This window comes from Anser anser (genome assembly GCF_964211835.1).
Source record: "Anser anser genome assembly, chromosome: 1".
In the NCBI taxonomy this organism is placed as follows: domain Eukaryota; kingdom Metazoa; phylum Chordata; class Aves; order Anseriformes; family Anatidae; genus Anser; species Anser anser.
In genome coordinates this window covers 55,938,391-55,952,528 of record NC_139720.1, presented here as the reverse complement: position 1 = coordinate 55,952,528, position 14,138 = coordinate 55,938,391, and the positions used below count along the sequence as shown (strand labels likewise).

General features: G+C 53.3%; 1 protein-coding gene across 3 annotated transcripts; it reads right to left on the bottom strand.

Annotated features, from left to right (window-relative positions):
- Positions 1–83: 83 nt before the first annotated feature.
- Positions 84–8,434, bottom strand: C1QTNF6 (C1q and TNF related 6). Of its 3 annotated transcripts, none has more exons than XM_083795111.1 (3): positions 8,282–8,434; positions 4,359–4,596; positions 84–3,234 (listed from the first exon to the last, which is right to left on the bottom strand). In XM_083795111.1, exons 2-3 carry the CDS (start codon positions 4,588–4,590, stop codon positions 2,687–2,689), a joined length of 780 nt encoding a protein of 259 aa, XP_083651237.1. In that variant the 5' UTR covers positions 4,591–4,596; positions 8,282–8,434; the 3' UTR covers positions 84–2,686. The 3 variants fall into 3 exon arrangements, with proteins under 3 accessions (XP_083651237.1, XP_083651239.1, XP_083651238.1); XM_083795113.1 differs by lacking the exon at positions 8,282–8,434 and adding an exon at positions 8,069–8,216; XM_083795112.1 differs by lacking the exon at positions 8,282–8,434 and adding an exon at positions 5,436–5,562.
- Between the last annotated feature and the right edge of the window lie 5,704 nt (positions 8,435–14,138).

The window sequence follows — 14,138 nt, the reverse complement described above, 5'->3', positions numbered from 1 at the left end:
ACAGGTTAATATTTTTCTCATTGCACTATTCAGCCATAAACAGAGCTAGAAGGAATAGGCTGGGAAGGAAAAATAGATCTAAATGCAAAACAACCAGGGAAAAAGTTTAATACCACAGAATTTATATATATATATATATATATACACACACACACAAAAGTTCTTGGAGTTTGTTTTTGTAACATAAAGCACCATTAATTCCACAGTACATTACAACTCAGCCTATTACACCTTCCAGAAAGCACCCAAGACTCCTGAAATCTGATTTAGCACCAAGGGATTGCCATCTTGTTTAGCACCAAGAAGCCTGTTAAACATACCCTTTGGTCCCCCTGCCCTCCTCTACCACATGCATTAGGCACCATCTGGATGCTCATGGGTAGCACATGAGACCTATCACTGTAAGTAAAAAACAAAAACAAACAAAAAATACAGAAAAGGAGGAAGAAAGAAGCTTGTTTCTGGGGATATTCAGTGTTATAGAGGCTTGCTTCTCTTCAGGGAGACACGGGGCACTCTAAATACACAATATCTGGGTTTGCAGCCTGTGGCTTAGGAAGAGAGAAAGGGATTCAGTCCTGAGCATCACCTCCAGCATGTTGCTTCTTCGCCACTGCCTGGAATCCTGTCTCTGAGGAGTTTCACACACTGACCTGCTAAGGGAAAGGAAGAGACTCGGTTTCCTTCCGTTCCCATGATCCCATCATCACGTGGTTCCCTGGGAAAGACCTGGCTTTGCCTCAGCAAAACCACATTTTTATACATATTGCCTCAGTGACAGCAGTGGGGAGGATCAGGGGCAGAAAGTGCCTAAAACTCATTCCAGTCTGCACAGCTTCCTTAGCAAAGCAGGGAGGGTAAGTAAGCAGGGCAAGAGAGAAAATGTCCTGCAATTCTCTCAAGTGATTTTTTAATATTTAGCCTGTGACCCTGTACCTTTGCCATCCTGGGCTGAGTGTACCTGACCGAGTCCTAATATAATAATTTGTTTTGTATCTCCTAACGGAGAGCTCTGGTAGTCACAGGTGCCATAGACAGAGACCATGGCTAACCATAAGGCCATGGAAGCATAAGTCAGAAGACTTCATTATCAGCGATGGGCAGAGGAGAAATAGTTTCTCCTGCTTGTCCTGTCCTGAGACTCAAATAATAATAATATATAAAAAAAGACAACTTTTGGCACTGCAATTTGTGGCAGCATCAAAACTCATGGAAGTGATTTTCCCAAAGTGCTGAGTCAGTCTCACCCGATCCCCCCAAAAAACCATCACACCCCCAGCGGGATGTGAGTGAGGCCAGAACAAATGGTAGTAGAAAATCCTACCTCTGGCATCCTTTCCCACTGCAACATATCCAACCTGACAAGTGAGGGTTTGTTTTAGCCACATGTTTTTCTCAGTTGCTCTAATGAGATTGCCAGAAAAGGGCACAGAACATGTGGCAGGGAGGCTTTTAATACTGGGACGAGCTGCTGAAGTCTCGCCTCCTTTCACGCCACTGCTTTGCCTCTAGTTCTTTTCCAACAGAGAGGCAAAGAGGTGCCAACCCGCCCAGGTTTGGAACCATGGTTTAACTGCAATTGGTCTTGCAGCCTGCAGCTCAGGCCCTGAAACAGCAGTCCCTCAACGCCAATGTGAGAGAACCACCTTCAGGAGGACTGACATAATGACATGCAGGAGCCAGGGCCATGGGAGCACCCCTGCTGCAGAAGTGAGCAGAATCAGGTTCAGTCTGCACCTGGGGAAGGGAAAACCCTGTCTGGACTGGGCTTGGCTTCCCAGAGCTGGAGAACTGAGACCGAGCAGGGGTTTGGGAGGGAGTTTTGGCAGGGTTCTCTCTCTCTCTCATTCTGTGCTTGTGATCCCCAGTGGGAACAGAGTGGTGGGCTCTCCTGCTTCAATGGCAGATGACTCTGAAGCATCTGGATGTGTCTGGCCCCTTTCTCTTCAAAGAGCTAGGGGTGACACAGCGGAGGACTGTCCCACCAGGCCACCATTTTACAGCCAGCCTACACTGGGGAAGGGCCATGGGGCCCTGAAGCTAGGGCCATAACCTGAGGGCTCTGTGACCCAAAATTGCGTCTACAGAAAGTCAATGACATACTTTGGAAGGCCAACAGACTTCTTTTTGGAAAGACAGTATCTTCTCTCACCGCTCCTACATCTTCCTTGTGCTACAGGAGACCAGCAGACCCCAGTCTACTCAACACACTACGGGTGTGAATGCTGACATTAGGGCCATGTTTCAGGCTGTAAAACTGGCATATCTAGTCAGGATAGAGAGAAGCCAGGATGCACCTGGGCAGTGGGAACTTTTTAGCACTTTCTATGGGAGCCTTTTGTGTAGGAAGTCCCAAGGAGGGACACGTTCCCAGAGGCAACATCTTAGCTTTAACTCTAGGACCCTAAATGCCAGCCACATCCCACTGGCAGATTTAGAACAAGCCAATAACTTAAGCTGGGGTCATAAGGTGAGGGGTGAGAGATGGTAGTGTCCCGCTGTAAATGCACAGATACAGGCCTGGCTGCGAGAGAGCGTGAGGTGGGAGACAGTGTGGCAAGTTTCACACTCGATGCCTGAGACTTGACAGGCTCATTTCCAAGTGATTTGCAGTGGTTGCGGGCAGTAAAGAGAGAGAGAGGAAGAAGAAGAAGGCCAGAGAGGCCTTGGGAAGGAGGAGAGGCAATTAGTCAAGGCTGGGCTTGACCAGGTACCCGTTGAAGGTGATGTACACATCGACATCATCACTGTAAATGGCATTCTCCCGCTCCCGCTTGTAGAGCCTCACCCAGACCTCATCGTTTTCCTGAAGCTCCAGCATGAGACTCTGGCTCTGCATGATGCTGCGGTCACTGGGTTGGGCGTACAAGATGACCGCCTCCTCTTCATTGTGCATGATGTGCATGTAGGTCTCCTTGAAGTTCCAGGTGTGGACGTTGAGGCTGAAATAGTACAGGCCACCTACAGAGCAGTAGAATTTGCCATTGAACATGTCAAAGTGGCTGTAGAGGTTGACAAAGACAGTGTCGAAGATCAAGACCTGGAAGCCCTCGCTGCTGTGCAGGGCTTTCTTGCGACCAACGGAGAACGCAGCGTACTGGTGCTTGCAGGAGTCCCCTGCTGTGCCCATCTGTCCTTTGCTGCCTTTCTGGCCCTGGGCACCTCGCTCTCCTCGCGGCCCTTCTTTGCCCCATTTCCCTGGCATCCCAGGCTCTCCCCGGTCTCCTTTCTCTCCTACAAGAGGAAGCAGAGAACAAAACCCCTGTGTGATACCAGAGAGGTGGAAGTGGCAGTGAGAAAAAACAACGAGGAAACAGGACTGCTCGAGGATGGGGCAATGCTGGAAGAAGGAATGTTCCTGAGGGTCACCATATCATTGTGCTTTATGGAAAAGGAGCCAGCAGAGCTGTGGGTGTGACTGGGGTCTCTTTCCTTACTAACCACCTGATATGACCTTGCTGGAGGTATTAGGATCTGTCCCTAGGAGACTCCAGCCCAAGATGGAGCACAGCAGTGCAAAGTGCTGCTGGGGCTCTTGACCTCTTGTTCATCCTCCATGCTCTTTTACCCACACCCCAGTCCCTGCCCCTCCTACACACATCTCCCAGGACCCGGTTATCCGTGTAATGCGAACACTGTTCTTGCTGCAGGCTGGAGAAAGGGACGAAATTCTGATGCCTGTCAGAGAGCATGACTAGAGAGGGGCAAGAAGTGAGGCTGGAAGGAAAAGATCCAAGGTGAACTTGGTGGGCGGTGCAGTAAAGTTTAGAGGACTGATACTGTGAGGATACTAGCAATATCTGGGCATCCTGTGTAATTAAAACTGCAGTACTATCCTGGGGTTCATGCATGGCCTGTCACAAGCTTGTGCAGGCATTAATACATTGAGAGAACAGCACCAGGACTTACTTTGTGTGTAGAGAGAATACAGAGGTCAGCTTCCACCAAAACTGCCAGCATTCCAAATTTGTGCCTTGTTCCCTTCCTCCTGTCCCTCCCCCATGTGGTTTTGCAAAATTGCTGGTGCACAGATTTCCCTGCAACACCCCACTCTAGTCCAGACCTATATCTGCCCCTGGACACACTTGTGAGCTTTGATGGGCTGCAGCTATTTCCAGGCTGGGCAGGGGAGGGAGGACATCAGCCAGTCCAGGGGAACCGCAGAGCAACAATGAGTGGAGCAGGATCCAGCTGGGAACAGGCTTTTGCCCACAGCAAAGCCTCGAAGGGGAGCCCTGGAGGGAGGAGCTGATCTAAAACAGGGAGCCTTTTCCCCCTAGCCAAGCCAGCCACAGCAGGGTGGAACAAGCTGGCCCCACGCAGGCCTTGGCACCCCAGGGACCAAGATGGGCACTTACCCTTCAGTATGGTGATGTTGATATAGGGACGCACCTCTGGCATCGGGTAGGGCAGGTGGCGGTGGCTGGGAGGGTGAGGTGAGGCATCTGTGGAAGAGTCCAGCGGGTCACAGCAGCGCCTGCAAGCACCAGGGGCAGGTTCTGTGAGGCTGGGTTCATCAGTGGGCGCCCCAAGGACAACAAGAGGGAGGAGAAGGAAGGCCAGGGGTGTGCGCAGGTAAATTATGTCCATGGTGACCTGGGAAGATATGAGGAAGGGCTGGAGTGAGGCATAAGAAAGGGAGAACATGAGGGATGGAGCAGATATCACCAAGAAAGTGATACTGGTGGCTGGAGCCAGTGGAGGGACAAACTGGCATTGTCTCTTGGACGGTGTTACATGCTTGATGTCCCTGGAGGTTCAAGGCTGCAATCTGAGTAGCAACCACATGGCTGAAGAGGATGCCCCACGCCCTTCAACCCAGACCGATGGAGAGTGGAAGAAGGCTTCACCCTCAAAGCCTGTCTCGAGGCAAACCACTGGAGCCACTCAAAGACTCAGCTGCCAGGCAGGGATAGAGGAAGGAGACATGGCAAACCACAGAGCTCCTTCAGCAAAAGCTCTAGTAGGGTGCTAATCTGTGGAGAAGGCTGTAAAGAAGTTCTCCAGACCTCCAGCTGCCAGGTATCAGCCATTCACAGGTGTTATAACCCAATGCCCCAGCTGGAGCCAGACCCATGTGTCCCTGCAGAGAGACCCCTTCACCGGTGGTCTGGGAACTTATCTCCAGCCCCATCCCTTCCCCACCACCAAATCTGTGTTCTTAGGGCCCTCCACCAAGCTCCCCTTTCTATCACAGGAGGAGAGCCGAAGCCCAGCGCCTTGCCCAAAGGGCTGGCTGACTCCTCAGAGCCGCAGGCCTTTGCAGCAGGTCCAGAGAGGAGCTGCTCCCCTGGAGAGGGGGAAGGAAGCAAAGAGCAGAGCAGGCAGCCCGCAGAGAAGTGTGTGTGCAAAAGACAGACATGCAAACATGCTCAGAAACCCCCTCTCCCAGCCTCTGCCCCCCTTGCCTCAGCCTGCACCCCAGCACAGCTCACCCTGGAGGCTGAGGGCTCCCCTCTGCGCTCCCCAGCCCCTGCTCGCTGCCTTCTCTCCGCACGCAGCGCTGGCCCCCGGGCCCATGGCTCCAGGAGCCGGCTTGGCAGCGGCTCTGCTCAGCACTGGCAGGGTGCACAGCCCGGGCTTGGACCTGCTCCCTCCCCTCTCCTCTCCCTCCCTTCTCCTCCCTGGCTTTGGGCGCCCTCCATTGCAAACCAGCTTAGGTTTCAGTGCTTCTTAACTCTTTCCTAGGTGGTTTCTTTTCACTTTTTATTCTCTCTGCCTTTTTCCTTCCAAAGAGCCTAGCCTGATCGGTGAATTGCAGGCAGAATGGGTTGCACCCTCTGGAAAGGGTGGGAAGGCAGCAGGGCACTGTGTCATCCTGAGCACCTTGTGGTGGGATGGTGCAGGATTCCCCCCTCTGCCGGTCCCCCGGGTTAGCCCCTTGCCCCATGAACCAGCCCTTCACCTGGCTGCCCATTCTCTCTCCCACTGATTGTCCCCAGACTTCCCCTTCTTCTTCCATTCTCTTCTGTACTGTTTCTTTCTGGGTGTCACCGCAGCCTCTCACTCCATCCACTCTATTTCCAGCAGGCTCATCTGCCAGATGGGAGAGGCACTGGCTTTTTCCCTCTCTGGTCACCCTCCTTCCCCGGGCAGAGCCCCAGGCCTTGTGCTCGGGCGCGTGTCAAACCCCGGTCATGTCCCGGGCAGAGAAGTTCACACGGGAGGGGTGTGCTGGCCCAAAGCTCAGCACCACTGCCGCCAGCAAAAGCTGAGGCTCTGCAGAAAACCCTGGTGAGGGTCTTTGCCCCCAGCCTGGTGCCGAGCTGATCCTCTTGTGCCCTTGGGGTGAGCACCACGTGGCTGCGCTGGGAGCTGGGATGAGGGCCATTTTGGGGGGAGGAAGGAGATTTTAGGGGTTCTGTGGTAAAACTGGATTTGGGACCCTATACCCCGTGTGGGTGCACATGTACATCCTTGGAAGGCAAAAGGGAGGGTGAGCAATAGTTCTTTCTGCGGGGGCCAAAAGTGCCAAGTCAGCACTGCACAGTTTCCAAGGGAAGCTGGAGAAGACTTCTAGGCTTCTGAGTGGAAAAGGGTTTTGTGCATGCCTACGCGTGCTTGGATTTTTATTTATTTATTTTATTATGTTTTTGTTTTCCTTCTCCCAGTTGTTCGGTTTGGGAATAGGAGGCCCTGCTTCCCAGAGAGTGGCTGGTGCTTGGCAGGACCCCAGCACCACTGGAGAAGCAAGCGGAAAAGTCTGGGAAAATATGTGCTGCAAGCCAGGGGGAAGGGAGGGAGGGGGCTGGGAGGGCTGGAGATATTCTCGGGCTGCCTGTCAGCCTGTAGCTCAATGAACACGGAGCCAACATGCCTCCAGCCACGGCCAGAGGGGGCCTGAGAAGCTCACTGCTGTGCTCGAGAGCTCCCAGCACTGAGCCTCCCACCTCTGCCTGTGCCCCTGTTTCCCCTTCTGGAGAATGAGAGGGGGAACAGGGGAAGGGGCAGAGCAATGCTGCTTGCTGATGGAGCCTCGCCAGCTTACAGAAGCAGTTCAGTGTGTGATGAGTTGTATTTTCTGCCCACTGCTGCTGGGGATTTCCGCAGCTGACAGTACTATTGCTGCTAGCCTATACATTTTCTGGGGTGCAAGAAAACTTGGAGACTCTGACACTGAAGGCAGACTTCCTCTCTGTTCATCAAAGCTTGCAGTGCCTCACTCTCCCAGGTCTTATTTCCAAGCTTGACATTACCTCTTTTTGCAGCTCTTTGCCTTGTATCTGACCTCCTCCACCCTTTTAGGGGAACAGGCAGCGCGAAAGCGGTTGCCCTCATTTCCCTCCTACCTCTCCATCCACACACATGAGGTGCTGCTCACAACCAAGCAAATATTCTCCACGAAGGACCTCACTGGCTGGGCTTTTGCCTTTTTCTCATCTGTCTGGAAGAGCAGCAGTGGATGGTGAGCAGGACCTTGTACCCCATATCTTGTCCAAGCTGAACAGGGACACTCGGGGAGCCAGCAAAGACTTGCTCTGGTGGCATTGCCTTGCTGGGCAGCAACTTGTGCCAGTACAAACACCTTTGCCAGAGAAATATTGCCCTGCTCCCTGAAGGGAAGGGGCTGTACCAGCAGTGTTTTGCCAGTGCAGCCACTTTTACAGGAGGTCTTGGCTCTCACGGCTGCGTGCTCATATGACGGGTTTCAAGAGCTCTATGCACTGTCCCCGTGCCAGCCACACTTCTCAGTGTAACCCAAGCCTGAAGGCACCCTGTGTGCTCAACCAGCCTCTCTCTCCCTTGTTGCACACTGCCTTGGAGGCAGCCCAAGGAAGCTCTGGCCAGATTGGACAACAGCAATCCCTGCTCAAAAGCAGCTGCTTCCTCCTCCTGCGTTTCCTTCCTTCTCCTGAAGCCCTCCCCTCAAAGGAGAGTGTAGGAGATAAAGCCTGGATCTCCCCCAGCGACTCCCTGCATCCTATTAACCCTGTCTGCCACAGGTACAGAAGGAAGGAAATCCCTTGGTGTCTCCCCCCCCTCCACACCCCCTGCGTGCAGCTCAGCTCCTCCCGCACACGTGGACCCCCTGCCCTGCTACCCATGCAGGAATCCACCACAAACCCACCCGTGCGGCTCTTCCACCGGCAAAACCCAAGCTTCCTCTCCGCAGCAAAGGCACCTTCTGTGTCCGTCCACACCACGAGGCAGAGGAGCAGCCCCTTCCCTTCCCCTTCCTGGCTGCTTCTCCTGGACCAGGGCGCCTTTCCCCTTCCCCAGCCCTCTCCCCCCACGCTCCCAGAGCAGCGCAAGCAGGAAGGGGAAGCAGAGGAGCTCTTACCTCCGCACCCCTCCGGAGGGGTCCCGTGCTGGGTTTTGTGTTATCCTCAGCTGCTCCTGGTTAGCAGCGCGGGGAGGGAGGGAGGGAGGGAGGGAGGGAAGGAGGGAGGGAGGGAGGGAGGGAGGGCTGGCGGGGCCCAGCTGACTCCAGCCAGATGCTCGCCAAGTGCTCTTATGTAATTACCGTCCTTTCCATCCTGCCTTGGAGGCCTTGGTGAGTGCCTCCCCCCTGCGCTGCCCCGTGTCAAACTTGGCTCGCGCTCCCTGCCTCCTTCCACCCGCCCCGCGCTTTGCTCAGCGCAACAGCTGATTCCTTCTGGAAGCAAAGTTCACGCTCCTGGAGGTCACACGTGCCTCAGGGAGCCAGGGCTGGGGACTCTCCTCCTCTTCATCACTGCCCGGCCCTGGCCTCACTCTTGGTCTCGCTCTTCCTCAGCACCTGCAGATGGGGAGGCGGATACGTGGGGTACGGAAAGGTGGCGGTGACTTTCCGTGCTTTGGGGTGCCCCAAGTCACCCTGTGACAGCAGCAGTCCCTCTGACACATCCCAGCTCTGTTTTTGGGATGGCTGATCGTCCCAGGCCAGATTGCAGAGAGGGGTGGGAAGACAAATCTTTTCCAGCCCGCGGACTTGTGCAGCAGCCAGTCCCTGCTACCCAGGAGCACCAACGCTGCGTGAAACTGCTGGCGGGGGGACAGCTGAGGATGTGCAGGCTTGTTACAAGTCAGCTGCGTGGCTACATTTCCCTCATAGCTGCTGCCCGAGCGGGGCCTGGATCAGCGAGGAATGACACATTCTTTGGCTTTACGCAGCCTGCTGCAGCGTTTGAGGGCACTTCTGCCAGCAGTGATTTCTTCTGTGGCCTGCTCTGTCAGCGTGGCAGCCTGGCTTTTCTCACACGGAACAAAGCCTGGCAAAGCTGATACTTTTTTTTTACTGAGTTCTTTCTTTTTTTTTTTCTTTCCCCTTTTTTTTTTTTTTTTCATTTTTTACTGTGCATTGCTTAAACGCCACGTGGAGCAGCTGGAAGAGCCATTCACCTGTACTCGCAGCTAGAGCAAAACTCTTGCTGGAGCTGGCAGTCTCCAGCACTGAGCATGAACGATGGATGCATGTGCTCGTCTCCCACCTCCCGCTGCCCCCGCAGCTCATCTCAGTACCACGCCTGCCAAGCACATCTGAACGGGATATCCGGGACCTGCTGGCGCCCTGCATCAGCTGGAGATGTGCTGCAGCTCAAGGTGCATCATCCAGGCTGCCTTCTCCCCACAGGTGGCTTCTCCAACTCGAGTCTCCCATCCTCTGACCCCACCTGCGTGTGAGTCCACTGAGAAAAGAAGCTGCCAGTTTCCACCCCAAATTTTGGCATGGGATTACAAGCGCTAACCTTACTGCAGGCAATGAGACTTCACAGCCTTGTGAACATCTAGACCCTATACCTTGGCTTGGTGGGAGATACCAGGGGATGCTGCAGTCTGTTTGAACCAGTTCTTAAAAATAATCTTCATCCAAGTCTGCTCTCTTCTGCTTCTGTAACTCTTCCTTAGAGCCCCTCTTGCTTCATCAATGCCTCCTCTTTTCCCCATCCACTCTGATCTAGATCCAGGAACTTCTACTCTTATATTGAACCATCCTACACATGCCCCTAGCCCTCTCCTGGGGACAGCGGGCAGCTATTAACGGTAGCTCACTACTATGGGCATCTCATATCTCACAAGGAGTGCTTTGAAAGGTGAACAGTGGTTAGGTCAAGAAGATTTTCTCCAGAGGTGCCCATGAGCTTTCTCACCAGAGAAACAAGCACTGTGTCAAGATGTGGGAAGTTGGTGTTTAAGAGCTCAGAGAAACTCATGGGTCTGTGATGGATATTTCCAGCTGCAACCATCCTGACACCAGGGGGGCTGAAACAAAGAGGTCTGACTATCCTGAACCGGGGCCTAAGCCTGGTCAAACAGATTCTTGCCACATTCTGCAGGCATTTGGTCCACCACGAGCACGGTCATCACTCTGGCCTCCAGGCGAACAAAGAGCAAGGGCATGAGTGTTGTTCGATACCTATGCAGCAAAGCAGCATGCTTTTTGCAGCAGGAGGTGGCCAGGGACAGCATCCCTGTGCGTGGCAGCGGGCTGGGTGCTGGCACACGTCCCTCTGTTCCCTCTGCCAGCTTAGCTTAAAGACCGCTGCAGGGAACAGTGACAGAGCAGAGATGAAACGGCAGTGCTGTATGTGAGTCAAGGCACATAGATCTCCTTCCCACACATCCCTGTTTGTGGTGTACAGAGGGACATGCCACAGCTGGCTGCATGGACATGCCGTGCATGTGTGTGTGTGTGTGTGTGTGCATGACGTGCTGAGTGTGAGATCTGAGTGAGCCGGCTGTGCGCTGCGTGGCGTTTGCATATTTTATGCTTGGGAAGGCAAAGAACACCAAGTTTTCATGAGCAAATATTTGCATATTTTCCACTCGTTCGAGCAGATAAAGCATTTCAGTTCTCTGTTGCATCCTCAGGAGAGCCAGGAGCATCTTCTTTTCAGGGGGGCTTCCCTTTCTTGATCTGCCTGCCTCTTTTAACTGCAGGCTCTCCTATTTCGACAACAGGTTAACTGCTTCATCCCCCTCCCCACACCCTGTTTTTCCAGGGTTCTGTGCAGCAACTGACGCAGAAAGCAGCCAGGACAGTTTTGCATTCGTCTGTGCTGAGCCACTGCATTACCCTGCTGATTACAAATACACCGGCTCCCTAACAACAGCTTCAAATGACATTAAAGTGTGGGCTGCGTTACTAACATCCTGGAAACGTCCCCTCACTGCAGGACCCCCTCCCCTACCACTTTTTCCTGCCCTGCCAGCTTCTCTCCAGCAAATCCACTGCTGAGCAGAAGGGGTCAAAGGGAGGGGGTCCGAAGCTGCCCAGTGCAGATATTGGGATGGCAGAAATGTGCTTGGGTGTGTGTGTGGGGGGGGTCATTTGCACCATCATGTTGTCAGCTCGCAGTTTTAGGCTCTGCCTGGGCTGTGGGGGTGTGGATGTGCTGTCTTCTCGCATACACGCTTGGGCTGAGACGTACAGGAGTTACACGCATGTCTAGGCGTGCGTGCATCCGTGTGGTGGCCACGTATGCTCTCATGCACTCACAGATATGCGTGAATTAAAAGCACCCACAGACATGAATATATATATATATATACACATTCACATGGTCACACATATCCACACAGTCACATAAACACTCATTTACATATATGCATATGCATTGCATGCATATGCCTCTGTGTCTGCTCCTCTGCACTCTGACGTGTGCGTATGAGCTCTCGGCAGCCAGCAGGATGGGCTCCCCGCATCTCTCACACCCTGCCTGTGATCAAACACTTGCTGGGAAGAGACATTGCACAACACTGCTGAAATCACTGCGGCCTTTTCTAGTCTTGCAGCTCCCATCTCTACGTGATGAGAATAAAACCCTTTGTGCGGCGCGGGGATGGAGCCCTTATCTCCATGCCTCCGCACCCAGAATAGAAAAATCCATTTCCATATCTGACTGGAACAAATCGGCCCCCCCAACACACGGCCAGAATTTCACTGAGCCGCTGCGCGCGGTCCCTGTGGCCTTTGGGTTGCCCAGAGCCAGCCGTGCTGTCCTCAGGAGAACCACAAGGGCACCCGGATTAGTGCCATTGTCACAGAGATGAGCCGGGGACGCACCGGGGGGAGAAAGAGCTGAGGAGAAAGGCCAGTGTGGGGAGACAGGGAGGTAACCTTCGTCATTCCCAAATGCCTTTTAATCGATGGCGATACTTTGCAGAGTTTTGTAGTGTTCATTTTCTCCTCATGAATTTCAGGCAAAAATACCTTTTTTTTTTGCCCCCTAATCTTATTTTTGGTTTACCTCATTTTACCTCTCCCCCGCCCCCCAAGTTTGTCACTGAAATATAAGCTGTGGTGTAGGGGGGAGAAGGAAACCAAAGACAGAATAATATGGCACCTGTGATCTTTTTTCTTTTAAACTCCTGTTTAGACTAAAGACCCCCAATTTTGCTTTCCTCAGCTGGCTCCCCTGCAGAGCTGCCTTTCTAGCGGGCTCACATTCCCTGTACCAACATGATGTCTCTTTGGCGTTGCAGTGCTTGAGCTCTTTGGAGATGTAGGTGTTTTAAGAAGCCAAACAGTCGGTGGAGTTTCTCGACTGGTGACTTGCAGCAGATGGACCTGCAAAGGCGTGCGAAACGAAGCCTCAGCTCGGTTCGGTGGGGAAGGAGAGCATCTCTGCTAAGTGTTGGCAGCCGGGGAGCTCCCCCCACCTCCCCGGGCAGCTGTGCAGCCGCTCCAGAGAAGGAAACCCTTCCCATATCTGCCTCCCATCCCGCTCAGCTGCCTCCTGCAAGGTCCTCATCCCCTGTTTCACACCTTCCTCAGTGCCTGGTCATCAACCACCGCCATGCTCCCCAGCTGACACCATTTCTCCTCTGTCCTACAGGTATTTCTGTGCCAGTTGTGACCCTTATTTCCCTCGCCCTACTCCTCACTGCAAGAGGCACAGCGCAGGCCCCTGTTTAAAGTGCTGTGTTGTCCTTGTATCTAGCCACTTGGTAGCCAGACATTTCTGACTTTCTACTCTTTGTTGCCTCTTATAGAGGCAGGAGCTTCTGCAGCTCATCTTCATTCTGCTAGGATTTATTCATTGCTCTTCATCCAGTGGATGCTGCAGGAGCTTCCCAAGCCAAAAAATAAAAAATAAAAAAAAATAAAAAGAGGCCTTTTTAGTGCAACAGATTGTGTATCCCACGGCCATGAATAATTTGGCTGCTTTTCTCACCGGGGCCCACAGCGTGGGGAGCTGGTGCATGGATGGAAGGAGGAGGAGATGTGAAGATGCAGCAGAGGATAGAAAATGGCTACCAAGCACTTTCTTTTTTCCCCAGGAGCTGAGCCACACTCCTCAGTATATGACTGCCCACGCTCAGGGGAGCAAGTGCACTTTGCCAGAGGAGCTAAGCAGAAGGTGGGTGGTGTCACTGGTAGCTCAGCGTTGGCTTCTGAGGCTGAGCCTACAGGCATGGATGGCTTGGCACCAGGGTCCTCAGCTCAGAGAGGAAACAAGAGGGTGGAGGAGTCACAGGGACAAGTGTTCTTGGTCAGGGAGGTGGTGGCAGTACCAGTGGCTGAGAGCTCAGCTAAATGTCTTCATCTTGGTTATTTGTGCCATCCCTTCCCACCCTTCCTCTGCTCTCTGGCCTGGCTGAGGCATGTCTCCTCGCCTGAAGCCCTGCTACAGTCCTCTCCCAAACTCAGGTGTCCTGCACTCCATTCCGCTGAAACCTGCCAGACCTTCACGTCTTCTCACAAAGTCTTTGGGTGACCTTGTCTCATGCTTCCTTGCAAAGTCATTCTGTTTACTTTATCCTCAGCTACTGCAGCTTGTTCTGCTTCCCAGTTCAGAGCTTTTGTCCTCCAACCCAGCACCCCTGCCCCAAGCTATCCCTTCATGCCTCGTGACTTCTCTTAAAAGACCTGCGAAACATTTCTATTACCCAGCCAGCTCTTGTCACTGACCCTCCACAGACTTCCTCCTTCAACATCTCCTGAGCTAAGGGAGGCATGTCTCCTCTTGATGGGTCCCTCCCTTCCATTCCTCTAAATTATTTGTGGAGGGAAGTGCCCAGACACTACCAAGGGCATTGGTATGAGAATCTTCTTGGTGGCTGTAGCTTAGCAACAGCATTCATGGAGAAGCTCAAGGTGTGGGGACAGACGCTCAGCAGAGCCTGCAGGAGTGAAGCCAAAGTGAATGGAGAGACCTTCATCCCACCTGCCCTTGTACATTGCTGCTCCTCCAGCCTGCACACTCAGAGCCACC

Excerpts from the sequence above, each read along its gene's own strand:
- C1QTNF6 (XM_083795111.1), bottom strand. The coding sequence starts at position 4,590 with ATGGACATAATTTACCTGCGCACACCCCTGGCCTTCCTTCTCCTCCCT. Across the intron at positions 3,235-4,358 it reads CAACATCACCATACTGAAGG|GAGAGAAAGGAGACCGGGGA; the intron begins GTAAGTGCCCAT and ends TTCCTCTTGTAG.